The 26,629-nt window shown below is 36.4% G+C and overlaps 1 protein-coding gene across 2 annotated transcripts in view; it reads right to left on the reverse strand.

Annotated features, from left to right (window-relative positions):
* LOC136037205 (uncharacterized) overlaps nucleotides 1-25,624 on the reverse strand; it is a 68,234-nt gene extending 42,610 nt beyond the window's left edge. The window contains exons 1-2 of one of the 2 annotated variants that reach the window (XM_065719784.1): nucleotides 25,492-25,624; nucleotides 5,744-6,015 (exon numbers count right to left, since the gene is read on the reverse strand). In XM_065719784.1, the coding sequence (XP_065575856.1) occupies nucleotides 5,744-5,966 (223 nt within the window). In that variant the 5' untranslated portion in view covers nucleotides 5,967-6,015; nucleotides 25,492-25,624. Of the gene's footprint in view, nucleotides 1-5,743; nucleotides 6,016-23,690; nucleotides 23,812-25,491 lie in introns of those variants that run through there. The other variant, XM_065719783.1, reaches the window with a different exon arrangement.
* Nucleotides 25,625-26,629: the final 1,005 nt, after the last annotated feature.

Consider the following 26,629-nt stretch of genomic DNA (forward strand, 5'->3'; position numbering starts at 1 on the left):
AACTAACAGGTCACTGCAGCACCTAGCCGCCGGAGGCCAAAAAAGCTGCGCAAACTCCTCCTACTTTTTCTCGATCCATTCAAAGCCTTCCTCTTTACACACTACCAATAAGTTCCCATTTGCCTTGTTTTCCCTTACGACATCATCCCACCCAATTCGTGGGTGATATTCTTTTTGTTTAGCCCTAGACGGCTGCCCGCCAAGGACGATCTTGGGCAATCTGTCATGTTTCATTCACAAAACGTGTCCTAGCCATCTCAACTTTTTTTCTCATTATAGAACTAGAAAGCGGAATAACCCCCCATTTTTTTTACATCTTACTAGCTGGGATCAGGATTTCAGTCTGCTGCCCAAAACGATCCGTTGGAAGTTTTTCTGGAAAACATCAAACAAATTCTCCTCCGGTTTTTCTGGAGCGTCCACGCTTCAGAATAAAACCTGACCACTGTCATCACTTTAACTTTTAACATTCCATTCTTGGTTTGCAGACTTATCTTCCCATTCATCCAAACTTTTTTCAACTGCGAAAAAATACCCTGAGCTTTCGCTATTTAACTTTTAACATCTTCACTGCAACCACCGTTTTTACTAATAATACTAAATAGATTAATGAAGCTGTCCACTTGATCGATCTTCGTGTTACCCATCATTACCTCTTTGCCTTCACTTATTCCTAGTCTTAGCGACTTACTCTTCTTAACATTAATTTTGAAACTTATTCTTGCACACTGAACTTGCAAAACTTCTGAAAAATCATTTATTTTGCCAAATTTTTTCTTTTAGGATGCTTGAATCATCAACATAACCTAAATCTGGGAAAATTTTACTTCCTCTATTGAATCTCCGCTCTCCAATTGGCTTTGATGCACTACTTAGGACAGAGTCAACCAAAATGATCCATATAACTGGGGATAGAATAGGACCAAACCCTACTTAACTACTGATTTGATAAGAAACCAGCTACTAACCTCATCTCCTACCTTAACCGCAGTAATGTTATTCTCGTATATAGTTAATCAGTTTAATGTATGTATCCGTTATACCATAGAAGGATAAGACCTTCACTAAAGCTCTTCCATCAGCTAAATCAAACGCGTGCTCATAATCAATAAAACTGAGGAAGGGGTTCGACGATTTAGGCACTTCTGAAATATTAATTTATTCGACACAGTGACTTTGATAATTTAGTGATTAATTTAAGTGACTTTATTGAATTATTATTCGACAGTGAAAATTTGTTCAACACATCCTCTACCTTTCCTAAAACCACAATGTTCTTTACTTATAACTTTGTCTACAGTATATCTTGGTCTAAAAAGTATCACCATACTAAGTAATTTGCTACCTACAGAAACCAAGCTAATACGCCAAAATAATTACCAAACTCTCTCTTGTCGCTTTTCTTATAGATGGGTGTAATTAGTATTTTCCTAAAACCGCTAGGCACTTCCCTTTTTTAAAATCATATTCATAATTTTTGGCAACTTATCTCGAACTTTATAACCGCCATATATAAAAACTCATATAACACACTATCAACACCTGGAGCCTTATTATTTTTAATTATTTAAGTATTGTCACCAATTTTTCCTCATAAAATAAATCTTCCTTCACATCTAAAGTGTCACAAACTTTTTAATTTTTTATATATCTTTTCCTATAACTCTATCACAATTAACACATTCTCAAAATGCTCTGCCCATCTCTCTTTAGATCTGTCCGTATCACGTAATTTCCTATTTTTAATGGGATAGGTCTGGATTGACTATTCCCTCTCAATTTATTAACATGTCACTACAATATATTACAATTATGCCGTCTGGCTGTATCTTCTGGGTTTTCGGCAGTTTCATCCATAGCCTCCATTTCACACCTTTTTAATTCATATTTTATTGCTTTCTCCACATTTTAGCACATTCTCAAAATGCTCTGCCCACCTCTCTTTAGCTCTTTCCGTATCACGTAATTATGGCCCTGTTCCTATTTCTGATGGGACGGGTCTGGGTTAACTATTCCCTCTAAATTTATTAACATGCCGGTACAATATTTTACAATTATGCCGTCTGGCTGTATCTTCTGGATTTTCGGCAGTTTCATCCATAGCCTCCATTTCACACCTCCTTAATTCATATTTTATGGCTTTCTCCACATTTTAGCACATTCTCAAAATGCTCTGCCCACCTCTTTTTAGCTCTTTACGTATCACGTAATTATGGCCCTGTTCCTATTTTTGATGGGACGGGTCTGGGTTGACTATTCCCTCTAAATTTATTAACATGCCGGTACAATATTTTACAATTATGCCGTCTGGCTGTATCTTCTGGATTTTCGGCAGTTTCATCCATAGCCTCCACTTGACACCTTCTTAATTCATATTTTATTGCTTTCTCCACATTTTAGCACATTCTCAAAATGCTCTGCCCATCTCTTTTTAGCTCTTTACGTATCACGTAATTATGGCCCTGTTCCTATTTTTAATGGGACGGGTCTGAGTTGACCATTCCCTCTAAATTTATTAACATGCCGGTACAACATTTTACAATTATGCCGTCTGGCTGTATCTTCTGGATTTTTTCTCCATTTCTTCCGGCAATTTTATCCATAGCCTCCACTTCACACCTTCTTAATTCACATTTTATTGCTTTATCCACTTTCACCACATTTCTCTTATTTTTATATATTTCTTGGCTCAAATAATCATGTTACAAGCCCCTCCTCCCCTCTATTAAACATAAGCATTTTCACTAATATTCCGTGTTGTGTTTTTAACTCTTTTTCCTAAGACACCATTAGCGACCTCATAAACTATTTTTCCCAAATTATTACTCTTCTACATTGTCAAATCTTAAACTCTCCAGTTTGGTATTCAACTGTTCCTGAAAAATTTCTCTCAGATTCTCATCCCGGAGCTCATTTTAGATTGTTTCGACGTCCATAAGGTTTATAAAATTTGTAAATATTTCGTATATGATAATACACCACAGGTAACATATTTTTTTTTTTTATTCACAACTCCTCAAACATGCCAAGGATAACATATCCCATTGATTCTTATTTGAAAAATTTCATATTTTCTTTAAGAGAAAGTTTAAGAGATATATGAGGTTAAACCTGCGTTTGATTCCGTATTTTAGCAAAAACTCAGGTTGACTTCTAAAGTTTATTTGTCCAAGTTGGTAAAAATCTTTTTATAAAGGTTATTATCTGTAGTTTTAAACCTTAAAAACGCGCAAAAATTTATTTTTGCAAAGTTGAAACTTAAATAAATCAATTCAACGTATTTTTTGAAGATCTGTTTCAAATGCAACGACTCGTGATGTTTCTCTATATTTGTAAAATTCTGAAAAACTAGGGCTTTACTGAAAACTCAGCTTGCATAAGTTTTTTAGAGATTTAAAATTGTTCTGTAAAATTGCAAATTTCAATAACCAAATATATGTAAAAATAATTAAATCAAATGATCAGAAATATGTTGTATAAACTACAAAGAAGTCATTTTTATCCTTTTCAAGTTTCGATTTCGCTCTTTCCTTTCATCACAATTGTTTTCTTTTTTTGCAGAATTAATTACTACCAAAATGCTTAATTGCATATGGAGGTCGTTTTCATTAGGAATTGAATTTCCAGTGTCTATTTTCTTAACACATGTATTGTTGTGTAAGCTTCCACTTAACCAATTCAAACAATCAAGTTCCATTTTTTGTTTTACTTGGTAATAAAACTAAAAACATAGGGCAAAAATAAATACATGAGAAAATCGAAAACGAGCTTGAAAACCCTCAAAACGGCAGCGGATGAAAAAAAATGTGTTTCATTGAATAAATCACAGTCAAAAACACTTTACCAGAGATTTCAGCCCTAAATATTTACCCTGGTACCCTTTCATTACCCTTGTCCTAACAGGGTATTTGAACTTCGTGGAGAGTTACTTATTTAGACCACTTAAACATATTACTTTAAGTTACATTTTATTTTGGAAGGACGCACATACCAAATAATATTTTGACGTCTCTACATTTTATAAGCCTATTAAAAAAAGTGATAAAAAAACAAAATGGTAAGTAAAATTATTGACACCAGAGGTACATGACGTACAATAATTAATATACAGGTAGAGCGGTTACTTATCTTCCGCTTGTCACGTAAGTATTAAAAATGAAGATATGTCTTAGCTCTCTCTTATTTAAATCTCCAAATACTTTTTGAGGCCATTAGCCATAAAAGCCTTGTTTTTTGTGAGCCCTCATACGCTTTCCCAAAATTATATGTAAAAAGTTGACGTCAATTCACAGAAATTCTGGAGGTGGGGGGAACGCGTGTTTTTCAAAATATATGCGGGCAAATTCGTCAATTTGTTTTCAATATAAATACCAAACAAAGGCACTTTTAGTGAAAATTGCCGCCCCCCCCCCGAACATGGTATTTTTAAAAATATAGTGGAGTAATAAAATACAGAGGGCACAAGACCCAAACAAATACAAAGTAGAAACAATAGGAAAAATATTCTTTTAAAAACAGCCCTAGAATCCTTACTTCAACGAAGTTCAACCAGAACTGACAAAAAGAATGAAGTGAGAATATAAATTCATTCAAACTAAAGAGAACAAAGTGATTAAATGCAATTTCTCAGAGCCAACCTTGCATTTTTTGCAGCCTGTCTTAAAGGCATTTTCGTAGCTGGTTCAATACTATTATAAATTGGTTTAGTAAAATATTTTGTTAGATCATTTTTAATTAAATTTGAGCATAAAGAATTTAGTGAGTATTCCTCTAAGTCCCTGTTCAAAAATCCCCTCCCCCAATTGAAGCCACTGTGGGGTAGTACCAGACAATTCTTAGGGTAGTCCCAGACTATGCAGCACAAACCCGTGTGCGGATTTGTTATATGGGGATGGCTCACATTTCAGGTTCGAGAGGCAAGTTCACCCAAACCTTAAAAGTACACCCATTGTCTGAGAATTACACTGAAATATAGGGATTACAGAAACAATCCAGGCTTAAAGACAGCAGTAAGAAGGAAACGACAACGAATAGAAAGAAAGGTAGAAAACAAAATCTATAAATGGCTGGAGAAATCATTGTGGATGGTCTCAATCTATGATAGATTAAATAAAAAAACAAGTTTTTTTTTTAACTGAAAGTAAGGAGCGACATTAAAACTTAAAACAAACAGAAATAACTCCGTATATGAAATGGGTTGTCCCTCCGCTATCCGTCGCTCTTTACGCTAAAGTTTTTAATTGTTTTAAAAAGTAGAATTGTGGCAAAGAGTCAAACTTTCCCCCTATTTTCTAAAATAAGGCAAATTTTCTCAGGCTCTTAACTTTTGATGACAAAGACTAAATTTGATGAAACTTATATATTTGAAATCAGCATAAAAATTCGATTCTTTTGATATATCTTTTAGCATCAAAGTTCCATTTTTCAGAATTTCGTTTACTATTGAGCCGGGTCACTCCTTACTACAGTTCGTTACCACGAACTGTTTGATAAAATAAAAATAAAACTAAAATTGAGTTGTGATAGGCACATTACGCTTGTCCTCGGATAAAATGTACAGAGATCGAGATCAAATATGCAGTGAAATTTTGACAACAACAATTAGTGTCTGGATCAACGGCGAATACTATTAGCAGAATACTGTCAGGCTAATGGTGGCAATGACATTTCTAGCGCAGAGAAAGGCTAAATGGCAATACTAATAAACCCTATATGATCAGACATTATTAAAAATAATACTTACTTGAGAAAAGGAGAAAGAAAAGAGGCTTTAGTGGCCAAAATTCTCGAACAAGAAAATCTTTCTTTATTCGAGCCCATCCTGTGACTTTCAACTTATTTTTTCCTTGTTTTCCTTTATCATTAATTCCATCTTTTTCTCCAGTTTCGGCCTTCTTCTTTCCCAATTTTTTCTCCGTTTTCTTCTTTTCGTTGTTGGTTTTATCGGATCGTTTGAAAAAATCCATTCCTACTTCAAATAACTTTCAAATTTGCATAATTGAGTTGAAATATAATCTAAAAAAAAACAAAAGGTCAAACCAAGTCCTTGAGCCTATTTAAATAAGAAAGGAAATAAAAACAAAGTTTGACAAATCATTGGCAAATGACTTAGTGAAACTAGCTTTACGCCTCACTTAAACAAATTAATAGTTAAAGATAAAGGTTGGAAGAAAACTGCAAAATCATTTCTGGCAACAATGTGCAGTCACCTAAAAAGTAAACTATTCGGAATATTATGTTTAATTTTGCCTAAAACTGCCTCTTCAATGAGGCATATGACTGATATTAAGCTCATACGACTACCCAGCGGTAAGTTCTGACGCGTTGTCTTTTCTGATCAGAACAAAAGGGCGTTGATGAAAAAAATTATCCAAGTCATCAGGCCAGGAATTTTCTTAGTATGACAATTTTTGGTGTTTTTGATCCATGTTGGAGAACTGAGCAATAAGGTTAAAAAACAGAAAATCAGAACATACCTTTTTAGAGATGTAATGCTTAGACAGTAGCGTCAATTGGGGGAGAGATGGGCATAAGTCCCTTCCAAGATTTCCGCTCCTCTCCCTAACGGAAAAACATTTTTTGGGGGGAATTTTCTTTGAAAAAAATGAACAAAAGCACAAGTTCACCTCACCCTAACTTTGAAAAGTATATTTTGCCCCCTCTAAATTTTCGTGAATTGACACCAAGGCCGTTTACAGGAGGATGCTAAAAGGTTTGAACCTCCCTGTCCCCAAAATTGTCGTTTAATTCGTAAAAACGTGACAAAAACGCATAAAAACGATTTGTGATCCATTTTTTTGTATCCTCTCTCCCAAACAAAAATATCCTCCCCTGAAAAAAAGTCCTTGATATGTCCTTGACTGAAGCCACTGTCCAAAGAGCACGATAATCTTATAAATCCTCTGTTCTCTTTAGTTTGACTATTAAAGAAAAACGGTGTGTAGTTAGTCCTGGTTCGCGGATCTTAAAGCAGTTGATTGAATTGACATTACACATCTTCGGTAACTCAAATGATTATTATCGGTAATTCCAATCATTGAACATAGTCATATCGGAATATGCTCCAATATGACGTCAAGTGTCCAATATGACTCCTTTTGTCGTCATAATTAGTTAAAAAAAACAAGTTCTTTCTACCCGAAGTAAAGAGCAACATTAAAACTTAAAACAAACAGAAATTTGTCCGCATATAAGGGGGCTGTCCCTTTCTCAATGCCCCTCTCTTCACTCCAAAGTTTCTAAAAAACCTTTAAAAAAGGTTTTTATTATGGGGCCTACATCAGGTTTTCATCTTCTGAGCCTTTTCTATTTCATCTTTTGCTCGACGAATTCTTATGAATATTAGAAACTGCATGTCAGAAAAATTGAAGGCTGACGCAAACTTTCACACACGTTTCAAAAAAGACCGTCTAATTAATCAAAGATCCTGGCAAGCCCTATGGGAATGAGGAATAAAATTTCAAAGAAATATAATAATAAGGACGAAGTAAATGACATAAAATGATATGTAACATATGATGATATGTGAAAATGATATGACGTATGTAAATCTGTATATATAAAAATAAGTTGTCTGTCTGTCTGTGGATTAGGTGACGTCATGTTTCTGTGTCGACTGACGTCATGAAGTTAGTTGTCGTCATTTTGCTATGACGGTGACGTCATTAACGGTATTTAAGACATTTGTTCACGGAAAAATGTTTAATTGTAAAATGACTGAAGAACCTACAATGGCAACAGCCGAGAAAGCTGCTCAAAGAGTTTATGCCAAAAAACTTGCTGCTGATAGAGAAAGTAAGAAAAGAAAGCGTTCCGAGGAATCACAAGAACAGCAAGAAAACAGGCTTGCAGCTGATAGAGAAAGTAAGAAAAGAAAGCGTGCCGGGGAATCACAAGAACAGCAAGAAAACAGGCTTGCGGCTAAAGAACGCAAAACCGCGCAGTTAGATGAAAATCCACCTAGACAGCGAGAGTCAAAACATATCAAAACTGAAAATGATAGCGATGATGATTGGGTTTGGGATTTTGACTTGGATAAGGTCATCAATGCTTACCAGATTTAAGTTAAAAAAACAAAGGTTCGTCGATATGTACTTCATAGTGACGCTGAAAAATAAAGAAGAAAAAGAAAACTGAAAAAAGAAAAAAGGTAAAAAACTAAAAAAAACTAAAAAGAAAAAACACTCAAAGAGAAATTACAGACCGGGACACAAATGACGACCGAGACAGAGGGAATATAAGTGACGACCGGGAACCTCAAAGAGAAATTACAGACTGGGACACCTGGACACAAATCACGACCGGGACACAGGGAATATAAATGACGACCGGGACACAGGGGCACAACTACAACGGGGACGCCGGGGGCACAGGCGGGATATATAAATGACGACCGGGACAAAGGGATTGTTCGAATAGAAATTACAGACCGGGACACAAATGACGACCGGGACACCGGGACTATAAATGACGACCGGGACACTCAAAGAGAAATTACAAACTGGGACACCGGGACACAAATGACGACCGGGACACAGGGAATATAAATGACGACCGGGACACAGGGACACATCATTAGAATAATGAGGTATAGATCTGAAAACAGATTGTTTTTCCCATGGACAATTATATGTTGCATGTTCAAGAGTCAGTAAACCTGACAATCTATTTATATGCACAGACAATGGGACAGCGAAGAATGTTGTATATTCGCATGTTTTACGTAGTTAAAAACATATATTTATATCTATCTCTATTCACAGGTGGGACACAGGGACACTACCTGTTGGGGTGGCGCGAAGCGCCACCCCAACAGCTAGTATATATATATATATATATATATATATATATATATATATATATATATATATATATATATATATATATATATATATATATATATATATATATATGGCGCGTAACGACTTACGCGCGCAGGGGGGCTTGGGGGGTCGTGGAGCGCCCCACCAACTAGGTGTTGGGGTGGCGCGAAGCACCACCCCAACAGCTAGTGACATATAATAAGAAGGACGTGTAACGACCTAGATTTAAAATTCGCTAAGGCCAATGGACGCTCGCTTAACCTTACATTTGACAAACGAAGAAGCAGATGTAGTAATAGTATTCTGTAATATTTTTAGTAGCATTTTGTAGTAGTTTGGAACTTAATAAAGTTTAGTCTTAAACTTCGAAGCCAGTTTCACAGGAGAACTTTCTAAGCATAAGGTTAGGGATGACATATTAAATGGAAGAGATACGACCACCTCTTCCATTTTACTACTTATTTCCATTACTACTTATTTGATATAAATATTATTACTCATTTACTACTTATTTAACATTTATTTATTACTTATACCAATATACTCATTTGATACAAATAAGATGTTTTTTATGGCACTTGGTATCAACCAAGTGACATATAGCAGTCGCCAATTCTGTCGGTCTGTCGGTCTGTCTGTCGGTCCCGGTTTTGCTACTTTAGGCACTTCCAGGTAAGCTAGGACGATGAAATTTGGCAAGCGTATCAGGGACCGGACCAGATTAAATTACAAATAGTCGTTTTCCCGATTTGACCATCTGGGGCGGAGTGGGGGCCCGGTTAATTCGCAAAAAATAGAAAAAATGAAGTATTTTTAACTTATCAGCGGGTGATTGGATCTTAATGAAATTTGATGTTTGGAATGATATTGTGTCTCAGAGCTCTTATTTTAAATCCCGACCGGATCTGATGACATTGGGGGGAGTTGTAGGGGGAAAACCTAAAGTCCCGGTTTTGCTACTTTAGGCACTTCCAGGTAAGCTAGGACGATGAAATTTGGCAAGCGTATCAGAGACCGGACCAGATTAAATTAGAAATAGTTTTCCCGATTTGACCATCTAGGGGGGGGAGTAGGGGCCGGTTAATTCGGCAAAAATAGAAAAAAATGAAGTATTTTTAACTTATGAGCGGGTGATTGGATCTTAATGAAATTTGATGTTTGGAATGATATTGTGTCTCAGAGCTCTTATTTTAAATCCCGACTGGGTCTGATGACATTGTGGGGAGTTGGAGGGGGGAAACCTAAAATCTTGGAAAACACTTAGAGTAGAGGGATCGGGATGAAACTTGATGGGAAAAATAAGCACAAGTCCCAGATACATGATTGACATAATCGGAACTGATTTGCTCTCTTTGGGGTAGTTGGGGGGGGGGGTAATTCTTAAAAATTAGAAAAATGAGGTATTTTCAACTTACGAACGGGTGATCGGATCTCAATGAAATTTGATGTTTAGAAGGATATCGTGTCTTAGAGCTCTTATTTTAAATCCCGACCGGATCTGGTGATGGGGGCGGGGAGTTGGGAGGGGGAAACCTAAAACTTGGAAAACACTTAGAGTGGAGGGATCGGGATGAAACATGGTGGGAAAAATAAACACCAGTCCTAAATAGATGATTGACATAAACGGAACGGATCCGCTCTCTTTTGGGTAGTTGGGGGGGGGGTATTTCTGAAAAAATAAAAAAAATGAGGTATTTTTAACTTACGAACGGTGATCGGATCTCAATGAAATTTGATATTTAGAAGGATATCGTGGCTCAGAGCTCTTATTTTAAACCCGACCGGATCTGGTGACATTGGGGGGGGGGGGAGTTGGGAGGGAGAAACCTAAAAATTGGAAAACACTTAGAGTGGAGGGATCGGGATGAAACTTGGGGGAAAAAAAACACGAGTCTTAGATACATGATTGACATAACCACAACGGATCCGCTCTCTTTGGGGTAGTTGGGGGGGGGGTAAATTCTGAAAAATTAGAAAAAATTAGGTATTTTTAACTTACGAACGGGTGATTGGACCTCCATGAAATTTGATTTTTAGAAGGATATCGTGTCTCAAATCTCTTATTTTAAATCCTGACCGGATCTGGTGACATTGGGGGAAGTTTGGGGTGGGGAGACCTAACATGATGGGAAACGCTTAGATTGGAGGGATTGGGATGAAACTTGGTTGGAATAATAAGCAGAAGTCTTGCATACGTGATTTACATAATTAGAACGGATCCGCTCAATTGCGGGGGGGGGGGGAGGTAATTCTGAAAAATAAGAAAAATGACGTATTTTTAACTTACGAAGGAGTGATCGGATCTTCATGAAACTCCATATTTAGAAGGACCTCGTAACTCCGATATCTTATTTTAAATCTCAACCGGATCAAGCGTAATTGGGGGGGGGCAGTTGGGGGGACCGGAAATCTTAGAAAATACTTGAAGCGGTGAGATCAGGATGAAACTGGATGGGGAGAATAGAAACCTGTCTAAGATACGTGACTGACATAACTGGACCGGATCTGCTCTCTTTGGTGGAATTGGGGGGGGGGGGTAATTTTGAAAATTGAGGTATTTGTAACTTACGAAAGAGTGACCAGATCTTAATGAAATTTGATATTTAGAAGGATCTTGTGCTTTAAAGTTCTAATTTCAAATTCCGACCAGATCTTGTGACATTCGGGGGAGTTGGAGGGGGGAACCGGAATTCTTGGAAAACATGAAAATTGGAGTATTTATATCTTACGAATAGATGATCGGATCGTAATGAAATTTGATTTTTAGAAGGAATTCATGTCTCAGAGCTCTTATTTCAAATCCCGACCAGATCTTTTGACATTGTGGGGATTTGGAGGGGGAAATCTTGGAAAAACACTTGGAGTGTAGGAATCGGGATGAAGCTTGGTGGATAGAATAAACATATGTCCTTGATACGTGATTGACAGAATCGTCCTGGATTCGCTCTCTTTGGGGGAGTTTGGGGGGGGAGGGGTTCAGTGATTTGGCGAGTTCTGTGCTTCTGGACGTGCTAGGGCGATGAAAAATGGTAGGCGTGTCAGGGAGCTGCACAATTTGACTTGATAAAGTCGTTTTCCCAGATTCGACCATCTGGGGGGGCAAAAGGGAGAGGAAAAATTAGAAAAAATTAGGTATTTATAACTTACGAGTGGGTGATAGGATCTTAATGAATATTGATATTTAGAAGGACTTTGTGACTCAGAGCTCTTATTTTAAATCTTGACCGGTATTAAGCCTCTTATTTTCCTTTTTAAATCAATCTATTGATTCATAGAATTTTGTTAGAGCTCATACCATATGATCTCTTGGCTCTTAGCTCTTCTCGCCTCGTCACAAGTGCCATATGAGCTCTTAGCTCTTGTTCTTATTTATATCAATACACTGATATTTAAGTAGTATGGCATAGATAGGTCCCATGCTTACATAATTGGTCTCATCGCTATAGCCTCAATGGGTCCCATATTTACATAATGTCTAACATCGCCATAGCCTGTGCCTGGCTAATAAATACGCCTGAGACTCTTAAGATTGTATATACTACAGACGGTACAAGCAACAAGATTGCCCATTTGCCATCAGGTACATATTGCCTACAGTGTAACATGTATAAAATTTGCATATCACATACGTTACAAATAGCCTATATTCAAACAGGAACAAAGTTTGAATATTCAGGTCATAACATTTAAGAGTTTACACACAAAGACTTTGAAATACTCATTCCACTCACACGTCTTAGACTGAGAGTCTAGACTCACAGTTGTGCACGACCCATGGAATTTAAATCGTATCAAAGAGCTTGACGCCATTGCAGTCCCTTACGCCCATGCACAAAGAGGTTCGAGTAATAACATGCAATTGGTAGAGCTTTTTCAGATTGTGTGGGGAAGACTGAACGGTCGCAGTCATTGGACTAAATAAAATTCACGGACTAAATAAAACAGCAAATAAGTCAATTTTACAGTTGCACAATATTAATTATCCAATGACCCTATCACCAGAGGACGATTTGCCCATTAAAAATCAGAAAATGTGTTGGGTTTGTCAGGGTAAATTTGTTGAAGGTAGTGGGTTCGGGATGTCATTACGCGATCATGATCATTTAAGCAATCAAGCAAGGGCAAAGGGAGGCTGTAAAAATGGGGAGGACTATTAAAAAATGTACCGGACAAGTGATGTAATAGTGCTGTTGGATATTATATGTAAGAACACAGATAAAACCTATCAGGAATTTTGGTTGAGGCTGGATTTGGAGTATTATTTTTCAACTCCTCGTCGGGTAATGGATTTAATTTTAAAAATAAGTAAAAAAAGCTTGATCACCAATGTGGATCATCATGTATTTGCAGAGAGAGCATGAGGGGAGGGTATGTCTTTCACGGGGATTGTATCTTAGAAACAGACTCAACTGGGCAACGCACTGGTGAAAAGTTAGAAACAGTTTTGCTGGTGAAAAGTTAGAAACAGTTTTCCTGGATATGAATTCCCTTTGTCCATCGGCAATGTCTCACAACTCTTTGTCGTGTTGTAATTACAAATATCCAGAAAATCTTCATACTCAAAAGGTCCCAGACGTTGCCGCTGTTGAGGAGAATGTACCCCATGGATGGTTTTTTGAAATTGATGGTAAAATACATTTGGAACTTCATGACTCATGGTAAAAGATTTAGTTTTTCCGTGCATAGACCGATTACTAAGGCCTCTTTGAGTCCACATGATATTTTTTGGTAGAGGATGGGGGAATGGACAGAACACCTTCAAAACAAAAACGTATTGCCGAAATTATTCCAGAACAGAATATTGCTGCATACCATGTTCTTTTGCAAAGGATCGTAGTCAAAGGTTTTAAGGTCACAAAGATTCATAAAGCCCTCCAACTTGATCAAAAAGCAAATATGAAAATGTTTAATGACACTTTTTCAGTAAACCTACAGAAGCAAAAACGAGGAATGAAAAAGAAATCTTTAATTTCATTTTAAATTCAGCCTTTGATAAAATGTGCAAGCCTCTGATTTTATTTTTAAATCAATCTATTGATTCTTAGAACTTAGTTGGAGCTCATACCATATGAGCTCTTGGCTCTTAGCTCTTTTGGCCTCGTCACAAGTGCCATATGTGCAAACACTGAGTCAGTTCAGAGCTTGGGATTGGCTCATTGTTACGCTGAAATTGAGAATATTTGCATGATTCCACTTTAAACATGACAGAATATATATATATATATATATATATATATATATATATATATATATATATATATATATATATATATATATATATATATATGTATATATATATATATATATATATATATATATATATACTTTAATGTTAAAAGTTTGCAGTGCAGGAGGAGGTGGTTGTTTGGAAGATTACGAAGCATATTTTACACCTCCAAGCATAAAAGAATCTAGCTCTTCATGGGATTTGGGTTCTAGCCATCAGCAGCGTGCCCATATTTATTAATACAGTGTTCCAAAAAAACTAGCTATTTTACTACAATTTAGGTCATTAGCCTTGGGGCTGTGTTGTCCTGTCCTCTCCTACAACATTGGTGGCGCAATTTTTATTTTTCTTTTTTTTACCTTTTTATCATTCTAAGTGAAATGGCTATCTCCGATTTTTATCCAACTCAATGGTGAGTTATGAGTACGACCTTTGGCAATTATACTAATTTACAAAAATACGGGGGGGGGGAGAAAGAATTTTCTCAACATTTTTGAAATGAAGATAGAAAAAACATTTTGTCAGAGTCACTACCATACAGAGTGCACATTTTATTTTTGCAATAAAAATGCAATTTTTTTCAAAATCAAAAGTGGCTAGTTACAATATACCCCCTCCCCCACTGCCCACGATTATTGCCTCTGCCCAGTTGCAAAATGGGGCACAGGAGGGGGGCTGGTAGCCCTACATTCAACTTCGAGCAATAAAAATGCGGTAGAATTTTCAATTTTCGAGTAAAAAAATGCTATAAATGGTGCGCAATAACATTGGCGGCAACTTTGATGACATGATACAAAACTGTCAAAGACGGCTTCCACAGAGAGATCATTTAAGAAACTCTCATAACTACGCTATCCAGTAAAACCATTTTTTCCATGCTCATTTAAAGCGATTAATTAAAAAAGCGTTTCCCAAAAAAGGGTTTTTAAAATAGAAAAGTAGCCTACATAGCTACTTTAGCCTACATAGCATTTTAAATCCGAAGACAGGCAGAAATAAAGTCATATAACCATTCAAACTTAAAACGAACAGAAGTTAGAATCAATGAATAAATGAAAACCAAAACGAGCAGAAATTAAAGCTACTAATTAGACCTAACATAAAATATCACACTACTAAGGACTGACAAATCGTAAAACTAACTGGAATTAAAACGAATATTATCACATTAAACAAAAACAACAAAAACTGCAATAGATGTATTAATGAATCCTAATATGAAAAGAAATTAAAATGAATAATCAAACTTGAGATTAAGGGAAACTACCGCAAACAGGAGGACAATTGCACCCAAATCTTCTAAATGTCATAGCGTCATTTGCGCTTTACCGAAAACAATTTGTATCTGGAACAGTGGTTTTTTTTTTTTATCTGTAATAGGCTAACAGCGCAATACACCACAAATATAACGAAGGTTTGCAACAGAGTGGTGATCCCTTTCCCTTTCAAATCCTCTACGCGACTTGAGTGTCATCTGCATTTTATTGAAAACGTTATTTATTCAGAATTACCACCTCGGCGAAAAATACCATCCCTCCACACAAAGATCCCCCAGGCAGAATGTCTCCCTTGAAAACACCATCCCCCAAAAAATAGCTCCTCCCGCGGCTGGTTGGTCTCCAGTCACTTTCGATTTATAAAAAATGAAGACTAGAAATCTCAATTTCTGTTCTAATGAGCACACTCCGAACTTTTGGCGACAATGAGGTGAAGGTGTAGACGAGGAAGGGGCAAACCCCCTCCCAATATGGAATAAATTTGCCTCATTTTGGGGTTTGATGTTACTCTACTTTCATAATATCAGCGTAGACCAAAGATACTTCCACAAATCACGAGGGAGTAGGCATTAATTTTACGTTTTTATATTTTTTTAAAAGTTTCTTTTGTACATCCTTCCCCGAAAAAAATACCCCCAAGCAAAATCCTGGTTACGGCCCTGGGGTTATACACCAATTTCTACCTCCACCCTCCCCTCGTCCCTTCCTTAGAACTACTTCTTTATTTATCAGATAGCTCAATGAGCGATGAGATATTTTGGCATTAAAATGCACCCCTTGAAGAATCTCCCTCCTTCCCTAACTACAAAACAATCAAAGAGCCCCATTGTAGAAGATGAAGTCCCTTTTCAAGTTTGGTAATTTGTCCATTGCTTGCAGATAGTATTTGCTATTGGGAAACATACGAAATTTTTTGTCAGGGGAGTGTTCTGCAGGGGGAGGGGTTGTCTGAGGGAAATTTCAGTGGGGAGAAGATTTTTGGGAATAATTTTCTTTCAGCGCGGATGTATTTTTCACGGAGGGGCGGGGTATTTTCAGGGAATATTTTCTACGGGGTGGGGTATTTTCCATGGGGTATTTTCCAAGGGGTATTTTCTACGAGGGTAACTTTCCGGGGGAGGATTATTAAGGTGGCTATTTTCCACGGATATTATTTTCCAAGGGGGGTATTTTCCGTGGAGTATTTTCTACGGTAGGTATTTTCTAGAGGGGGTGGGGGGATTTTCTGAGAGGCTTAACGCCTAAACTATTCTGAACAGTTATATTTTTATTAGTGAAAATATCAACAGAATAAAGAAAAAAACTAAATAACCATAATAATAAAAAATACCGAAAAGAACTAATGTAAATAAAATGATTGTTTAATACGTAATGACAGATATTCCTCGAAACGCAAGCAATTCATGAATCTTTAGTGTTATAATTATAAAAAATAAAATGTTATTTTAAATAAAGTGCAAGCGACGCGCTCTGGCCAGTAGAAGATTTTGGCACCGGTTATCTACCCTGTTTTTGGTTATTTATGTTCGCTTTAACACACATCTATTCATCTAAAGGGTATCTATTATCTTCCTGTTTGATGTGATGGTTCGTTTAATTTCTATATGAATTATTATTCAAAAGTCTTTTGGTTTACTGAAGTAAGCAAACCCTTTCCGAGCATTCCCCTTGGGAAACTCTGGAAATCTGGGCCTATAAAACGATCTCAAAAACCTCTAGCTGATCGGACATCCAGAACCAACATTGCCTCCTTTTCTACTAAAGCCGATCTGTAAACTACAAGTAATTTGCATTATTAAGGGTTACTGTTCCTACGATTGTGAGGATGAAATCAGCCACAGAAGCATAGTTATTAGACCTTTCTACGTTCCCAAGAAAAACTAAGATGTCAAAACTTTGATCCGGTATCTTAGTGGTACGGAAAAACGGTTACGGGTAGCAGAAAAAGGAACGGAATGTAGACTGTTTCCTTCTAATCACTTTCGGCCCTTAAAAAAATAATAGAACCTTAGTTTTCAATCGAGTGAGCACCCTTTAATGTTTCAAAGCACGCCTTCAGCAAAAAATGGCCGGTAAAATGGCCTTTTGACCCTTTTTTGGCCCTCTGTCAGGGAAAGATTGGGGAAACCAATTTTTTTTTCTATTTTTAATTCTCCGTTCGGGTGCTCTTAGCCCCAGGACTTAATGATATAAGCTTGGAACCGATTTTTTCATGGTCCTTTAATTGTCTTTTTTTGGGGGGGGGGTGGATTTGCTCCGCGACATTTTTTTACATTGGATTCATATTGGTCGCTAGAAATAGGGTTATAATCCTCCAACTGATCAGGGACGAACCGCTTTGGTCTACACCTGGGCCCCTCCCTCCAACAACCAAATTTTGATCTTTTTGACCCCAAAATAATATCCCTGAAATTTTCAGGCTAATCAAACACCCAACTTTATTCAACATGTATTTAAACTAGTGGCAGTTTACATAACTTATACTCCTTGTCCCCGGTGATATGGGGGCATATAATCCCATATGCACGTTTATTGGGAATTCTAACTATTTTTAACCAAATGTCTATCGATTAATTTGATAGAATTTCTCGGGGGCTGCAGGAGTTGGGTTGCAAATAAGGCACAAGAGAGAGGATGGTTGTCCTCCGATTACTTTTGACTCTTATTAGAGCACTAGAACTTTCAGTTTTCAGACAAATGATCCCCTTCTGAAGTTCCTACAATCATTTCTTCCATAAGTAAAAGGCCTGGGGCAAAATACTCCATTGTTAGCATAGGTCTCTTTACTTCTGATTGGCACTTGTTTTATTTGCATCTACGTTGCTGGAATCAGTGCCGTGAACGTAAGCCTGATATAGCTAATTATCAGTGATTTTTATTATAAAATAAACGTATTCCTATAACAGTGCGGCAGTCTTCCTTATTGCCCTTACTTCATCGTTTCCTGTGTGTCCAACTTCAAAGGCTGATATTTCAGTGGGGCCTACTAACCTATTTGTACGCTTATAATGGTACTTGTGTCTTATAGCCACACAACTCAAGTTCTGTCGAGGAGTGAAGTTAAGTGAATGCTAATGTAATAAAACAAAGTATGATGAAAATATAATATTTTTGCAACAAAATTACAACAAATAATTATGGAAAGGGGGCGGCCAAGACCACATTATATCAATTACGTAATCTAAACTAACCTACCCTAACTTAACAAAAATACCAACTACATATTTAACTAAAATATAGCTACAGTGTAGTTTCCCACCAAGCCGGAGCTAATATTAAAAAAAGGTAAAGGATACGGTGTTAGACTGTTTGGTTGGGGGCCAACCATCCTGTGCTTTCGCACACCCTTCCTGTTTCCCTTCCCCAGATTTCTCCAGGTACCCATTTAGAGCTGGGTCGACTCTGGCTAAGCTTACAGAGTCACGCCAGTGACCCCCACCCCAAACTAAGCAATTGGGTATACTGGGATTTGAACCTGCGTCTCGTATAAAGACCATGAAAACCGGTTATTGTCTCATGTTCGCGATACAAGATCTTGAGTTTGGTGGCTAAAAGACAAAAGAACCCTTTTAGTATATAAATGAATTAAACTTTAGTTTAAATGTTTAAAAAGTTTAAAATGAATTAAACTTTGTCTTAAAAATACAATTTCCCTTACTCATAATATTTCAGTATTCCCAGAATACAGCACCTTCGTACTAGTTTCAAGTTCCTTTATTCAAGTCAAATTAGGCTCCGGCTATGCTCCAATCCAAGCAAATGATTTCAACCATCATTCAGATAAATTTTATTATACCATGTGCCTTTGACGAAAAAATAGTCGCTAGTGAACTAGAATAAAGTATTAACCACTTGAAACCAAAGAATGTCACAAAATTCTGATTCAGGAGGCGGCAGCATTTCTGAGTGTGAACAAAGACTAAAATTTTCCTTTTTTTTTGTGTTTACATTATTCTGAGCGGTTTTTTTGTTTACATTGTTCTGAGCGGCCTTGCATTGTATATGCAAAACCTGTTCCATTATAGACGATAACCGAAAGTTGTTTCTTTATTCGCCCCCTAAAGGAAGAAACTGATTTCTCAATAACAATTTAATCTTTTATATGGTTTTGTAACAGTCATTTTTTTATTTACAAAGATATAGGCCATGGAAGAGGCCCCGTAGGATTATTCCTGCCTAAAGCTTTTGATAATATCAACAATTTTGTGGTTTCGAAATTTTATAGCTAGAAGTATAGATGGGATCATTGCTTATGTATTATACGCCACTCGTTCAAGTTTACGCTGTGTAAAACTCGAGAACAAATCGGTTTCTTCGTTAGTTTCTTTAGCCTACCGCGAAACAAGACAAGTGACAGAGTAGATGGGAAATATATAACTTGGACTATATATTTGCACATTAGGGCTGGGGTGGGGTGACGTGCATGGGCAGTTTGAAGTTAGAAAACAATTCTTACTTCATTATATGCTGAACAATTATACCTAGGACATCTCTCGCTATATTTTACTCTCTCCCCCTCCTAATGTACAAATATATCGCCCAAATTTGTTTTTAAAGTATTATATTGTCATCACATTTTGTGATTTTTTATATTAATGAGCTTCAAAGAAACAGGTTCTAATTAAACGAAGTACTTGAGTGATTGGCTTACAATGCACAAGTACCATGGGATCACATAGTTAAACGGGGAGAGTCAAGTCTGTATAGTGAGCTAAAATTGTTTCATAAGGATGGTTTAGAAACCCTATCGGTTACATGAACCTCTACTTATTTCTTGATTTCAAGACAAAAACCTTTGTCCTAGTGACAAAAAAAGAACAATTATTCCCTTGATAACTAAGAATAATTTGTAGCAGGAAAACTTAACTACTCCTTGGATTACCGGGTTTAGCAAATGGGACGTTAACTTTGTTTTCACAATATAATCCCTCCTTTAAGAAAGACAAGGGCACTATCTACGATTCTTTTACTTACAGTGTCGTTGAAAATGGGGGCTATCCTACCTAACTTGTTCGAAAAAATTAAACTGTCTTATTTGAGACAATGGAGTAAAGTTACCTTACTAAAGAGCCGTGTGCATCCAGTGTATTGTCATTATTTTTTTATGATCACTCGTTTGGAAGATGTCGTTGTACAAATTTAGATGGGGGCTAATTAAATCGGAAATTGAATGTTCATACACTCTTTTCTTGCGCCAAAGGTTTTACCAGTTGAAAGTTCATGAACTGGAGATTTTCAAAGCTCAGTGCAAACAGCACACCAGTACTAGAACTTCCTGGCCAAATTCATTTTATTTTTGAATTAATTTTTTTTTAATTGAAAAAAAAAAAATTCTAACTGGAAGAAAACTAGCGTGCGCTAAACTGTAGAGTTGTTTCGATTATTATACAGTAAAATGTTGTTGCTTCATAGCTATCAATCTGGTAAAAAGCGACACTGTCAATAGCAAAGAAATTCCTAAAACAACGAATTTCAAGACAATGTATGCACAAAATAAACCTCATTTTCATGCTCCTTCCAGGTATGTAAAATTCTTAAGCTTTGAGTTGCTTGGATAAAGTCATGGTAAATTTGAAAAATTTAAGAAAAGGGTGAGAAAAGACCCAAAAGTGGTACAATCTTGAGGAAGATTACACCATAGAATTCAAAATGTCTGGTTTAGTCCTGGAACAGAGGTTATTCAATGTGTCATTAGTTTTCTCACTTTTCCAGAAAATACCCGCTTTGTTTTTTTTTTTTTTTTTTTTTTTTTTTTTTTTTTTTTTTTTTTTTTTTTTTTTTTTTTTACCAAAGATGATTGTATCAAACGAGTTGTAAAGTTCATAAGTTCATAAACTTATGAACTTCTGAACTTTTAAAATATGAACTTTGCTCTTTACTTTAATCTTCACTTGCCAGTTTTAACGCGTTTTTTTTTAATTTTTGGCTACTAGGGGCCGAGTTTCTTCCTTTACTAGGTTGCAGCTACCGTTGTAACCGTGATCAGAAAAACGTTTTGTTAGTTAATACCGTTAAGGACTCTGCTATCTTGGCTCTATCTTATCTAGTGTTATCTAGTCTTATCAAGTAGTGGTGCCAAAATCGACATTGCAGCACGAATAGAAAAAGCGTGGAGATATAGAAATAAGTCCCTATGGCGAAGGAACCAGCATAAAAACTAAAATGAATGTGTATGAGGCAACTTTCTTACATATCCTGCTATACGCCTGGGAAACTTGGCATCTAAAGGCCAAAAAACCTCGCTCCCACTAAGTTCTCGGCCATCGTTGCATGAGGCGCGTTCTATATACAGCCGATGGTCTTTCATGTCAAACGCTGAAGTTCGAAGGCATTGCATCCAAAGAAGACCCCCACTCAGAAACCAAGAAAGGACGACTGAAATTCCTTGGGCACACGCTATGACGACTAACTGGCAACCAAATCCCATGACATCCTCACTTGGGCCCCCTCTAATTTGGGAATGAGGATCTGGGGGTCAGAGAAAAATCTTTGGTAGATATTAAGAATAGCCTTGATCCTCTGGGTGGCTTCCACCGTCACACACGTGTTGGGAAAAGAATTGGTTAAAAATCGCAAAAAAGACTGCCATTGACAGACCGTATTCGACAATGTCAGTCATCCCGTCGAACGCTGACGTCGGGGCTAGACGGATCTTTGTCCGGTTTCCAAGAAGGTAAGTAAGCAAGCATTGTATTTGCCCTCAAAACAAAGGTAGCAACTAGTTTAGCCCCTAGAATGTTTATTACGCACAAAAGGGGCTAATAGAATAGTTCGTTATGCACTTCTAGTAATTAAAAGTACCTATAGTTCTTTGTTATCCGTTGTCTGGGAACAAAAATAAGACTATCCCTCCAAGACCTCGGTTTACCCCCCCCCCCTCCTAGGCCTCATCTCCCCCCCCCATCTGAAATTTAGTTTCTCCCAAAATCTTTCAAAACTAAGATAAACCTACATAATTCAAGCATCAACAGAAACGGATCAGTTTTTTGGACATCCACCATATGGCTAATGTGGGGGGGGGGGGGGTAAAGCTCATTCTTGATGCAAATGAATGTTATATCTAGATTCAGGATGCAATTCTGGGTATATTTTTGCACATTAGGGGGGTTGGGGATCTGTAAATATATAGGTTCTAAGAAATGCATGAATTTCTTAGAAAGCATAAAATTCTTAAAACTGCAGAAAAAAGGAAAGAAGTGAAAATAAAGGCTCTCCCCCGCAAAATGTGTTAACTATGATTATTCTGCATATTATGGAGTAAGAATTGTTTTCTTAACATGTTTCCTTATGCCCAGCTGGGCTCCTAGGCTTGTAATGCTGGTTGGCTGGTTCGCTAATTTAAAGATTTGCATATATATACACTGTCAAATTGGCCATCTGGTGGTATCCCCAGTCTTTTTTTTTAGTAACAATTTACCTTTTTAGTGCTAGTACTTCATAGCACTAAATAGTACCTTTATGTTACCAAATGTCTTTTTTTTTTAGTTTTTACTTTCATTTTCACATGATTTTGGAAAATTGGTTCCAACTTTGCCCCCCCCCCCCCAAGGATTTTGAAAAAATTACGCCACTGGCCCTGAGCTGTTGTTTGTTAACTTACGCTTTAATTGTTGATAATCTTGTGCCATGATCCCTTTTATGTACTAAACATTATAGGCTAATACCAGATAAGTGGTACGATTTAATTTCCAATCCTAATTTCCAAGCACCGTCTCCTAAGATTATAGCCGTTACTGTGGCAATCGGATCCGAGCCCCCTTCCCGCTCGAGGCTAAATATGGGCTATATACGGGTTAAATATGGGCTAAATATGGGCTATATATAAAGCTTTGCTGATTTTAATTTTTGTTCAAATCAGCATTATTTCGCACCAAATGTTGATGAAAATAGCCTAACTATAAACAAATAATGCAATCCAACAGAATCAGCAAAGTTTTGCATAACTTAGGTTTAGTCTTGGGCCAAACTTTGCCTTATTAGGGGAGAAAAGGTGGGGGGGGGGGGCTAGAGTACAATTGTCGCAGCGGTGGCCATTATTTTTGGAAAGAAAGTTGAGTGGGAATCGAATGGGAACTTTGATGCAAGATTACTGTATCCTGCTCTGGGCCTTAATTGAGATTGCTCTGCGTATCCATTCCAGGCTCAACAGCTTTCCGAGCTAGCAAAACGCCCATATTTTTACAATTCTACCAAACAAACACGTTTTGTTCAAATTGTTCCGGCTCATTTTTCACATTGTTTTTTTCTGGATGGGGGGGGGGAGGGTAAAGATCCCGAGAAAATCCAGCCAAGTGAATTGACCCCAGAAGTCCTACAAACAAAATATTATGATCGTTTTTGTGCTTAATAAAGAAGATAACTTACAAAACTTCGATTGATTTGATATGAAAAACCGGTATCACATTCAATTGCAAGATGTTGGTTTTAACTAGTGCTCTTTGTAACTGCTTTACCTTCTCTTGCACTGTTTATAACTGTGATGAAGGTAAACGAAAATACCATTAAACTTCTAACCGGGTAATATTATGATGACGCAGCCCTTTTTTAATAAAAAAAATTACTGTTGTTAGGATATTTATAGTTTATACTTTAAAAAGTGGTAGTTTTCATATTACCCTAAATTATAAGTGTTCTGCTTTCAAGATATTGTAGAAGAAGAAAATAGAAAATTATTGAGAGGGAGCAAAGTAAATATTAATTGGAATTATAGAATTCAAATAACAGTTTTTTTTGTTTTTTTTTAATAATTTTATTGAAAATAATCATTTTTATATAATAGCAAAACAAAAGCGGAGCTTCCGAGAATGTGCTAAAATAAATTGAAAAAATAAAAAGAGTATGGAGCATGAGACCATTTAAAAAACCAACATAAAATAAACAACAAAACACTACAATATAAAACCCCAAAACAACACAATGAAAGATATAGAAAACAAACCCACTAAAAATATAGTTAATTTGCTTCGAAAAACTAGTTAATCTCTACCTACCGAGTTCAAGGAGTAATAAGTATATGCAGTAAAACAGGCATTTCTACTCTCCTCTCTAAGAATACCGTGATGACACAGAAAGTACGCATTTCGATTCTTGGAAAACCGTATTTTTCGATGTTGAACAATAATTCTCTGTCCTCCCGGGCAAAAAACAATTCCGGCTTTTCTTGTCCTTCTTTCTCCCCCCCCCCCTTCCCATATAAAATTCTAAGGATCCCCACAAGAAAGAAAGCTCTATAATAAGGAAATCCCTTTTTAAGGATAATTCTTTGAAATTGACATCAGTCTGTGACAAAAATTAATTTTAGTTAAAAAAAACAAGTAATTTAAAAAACTGAACGTGTAAATAAGCCCCTTAGCTTGGTTGTGATCAAATTGTCGCTGATAGTACAAAGTCACATATACAAACATAGCAAAATTCGGTTATATCAAAGTGATTTTTGATTGACAACATTGTTTATTTGAATGGTTCAATTTCTTATAAAGTATCCACATAGTTAAGTGCTTAGATATCAGAAAAAAAATACAAGATTTAAATAACTAGAATTATTGGAAAAATATATGTATATCGAAGGCATATCGAAGGGCATCCGCCAAAGTTCTTTTAAGGAGAAGAGGGGGCAAGCATAGAACAATTTTTTTCAAAAGGTTATGGTTAGAAAAATGAGTTTTTACAGTAAATCCACCATATAGTTTTAAGATTCGTTGTATTCTTTATGTTTTCGGCTTTCTAGTTATCCAGAGGTAAGGCTGAAGTCTCCCTCTGCCCTCTCCCTAAGGTCCAATGACATACGTCTTTTGGGCTATAATCATTTTTGACCATGCAAAACGGCTAAAATCTAACCGATTATAAATGCTACACGATTAACTTGTCTGCAAGATCTTATTTCAAATTTTCGCCAAATTCAAAATTAGACACTCATAGCTAATTTTTTACCGCCCGTGTGATTATATTTCCACGAAGTAAAACAACACAGATTAGTTTTTGTTTTCTATTTTTCACTCTCTCCCTTTTATTCTTCGGCCCAGCCACCTGGAGAAAAATGGCTCCTTTAGAAAAGCTTTGGCAGAAATGGATTGCATTCCCCCTTAGACCACACTTGGTGGCATTAAACAGTAAACACTAAAAGGATAGGATCGGTGAAATAGAATAATTGAAAATACAAACTTACTATAATAAGGTATATTCGCATGATCTGGTCTCTCAAACCAAATGCAATTCTTTAATTTTTTTTTTATTTTTTAAATTTATGAGCTTAGTATCACACTAAATTCCGTAAATGCATTTGAAACATTGACTAAGGTTAATATTGGAAACATACTAGAGATAGAAACTAAGTAATCAACTCTACATTCTAAGTGTTTTCCACCATATTTTCGTTCACATAATTAAATATGCGAGAAAAAAGAATGGATCGAGGTGTGCTAAAATAGCCTAAATATTTATTTTTGCACCTGCTTTGTCCCAGCTGCGATTCAAATAAATCGATATGATTGTATGCATATCTTTCAATACAAATCAATCGCTTCTTTAATAAAAAAATTGTTTCTTTCTTACGAATATGTTGTTCATTCTTTTCTTTTTTAGCTATATTATCAAACCTTTAGTTTCTTTAAATATGAAATAGAATAAATTAATGCACATATTTTTTGATTTGATAATTTTGGATCAGGGTTGAAGTGATATCTGGAACCTCGTAAAGAGCGAATCACGGCCCAGAGTAACTAAAAGCTCATAAATATGTTTTGTAAAAAAGTGTCTAGTGACAAAAAAATATCATTTGAAGCTGATTCAGGGTGGTACTATAATTTTGGCTATCGTAATAGTAGAAGTCTAATACGAAAACGAGTCTGTGGGAATCTCGAATAAGAGCTTGAAACCTCTCAGAAATGGCGGTAAATCGAAAGGAAACCGCAACATTCCAGTCAATACAGTCGAAAACCCCACACAGGAGGATTAAAGTCACCCACCATGAATAACTAGAAAAAAAGCTTCTTAGCATGGGTAGCACTGATGTCTGCTTTTTTTCTGTTTTTTTTTTTTTTTTTTTTTTTTTTTCTACCAAAGCTACTGCAACATCATAGAGAGATTTTTCGTGACTCAATTAAAAAACTAATAATCTACCTGATTTTTGCTAATTTGTCTCATCAACGCTATCTTGAAGTTCTATACGGCACCATAAATGGCACTTTTTAGGGTTATTTCTCGATTAGAAAGACTGGAAAGAATAGATAGGGTGTAAATATAACCTCCATGGTCAGAAACTCTTAACCAAAGGTCTAAAACGCTCCCTCTTGTACACTCTCCCT

The sequence above is a fragment of the Artemia franciscana genome, chromosome 16 (assembly GCF_032884065.1).
Source record: "Artemia franciscana chromosome 16, ASM3288406v1, whole genome shotgun sequence".
Taxonomy (NCBI): domain Eukaryota; kingdom Metazoa; phylum Arthropoda; class Branchiopoda; order Anostraca; family Artemiidae; genus Artemia; species Artemia franciscana.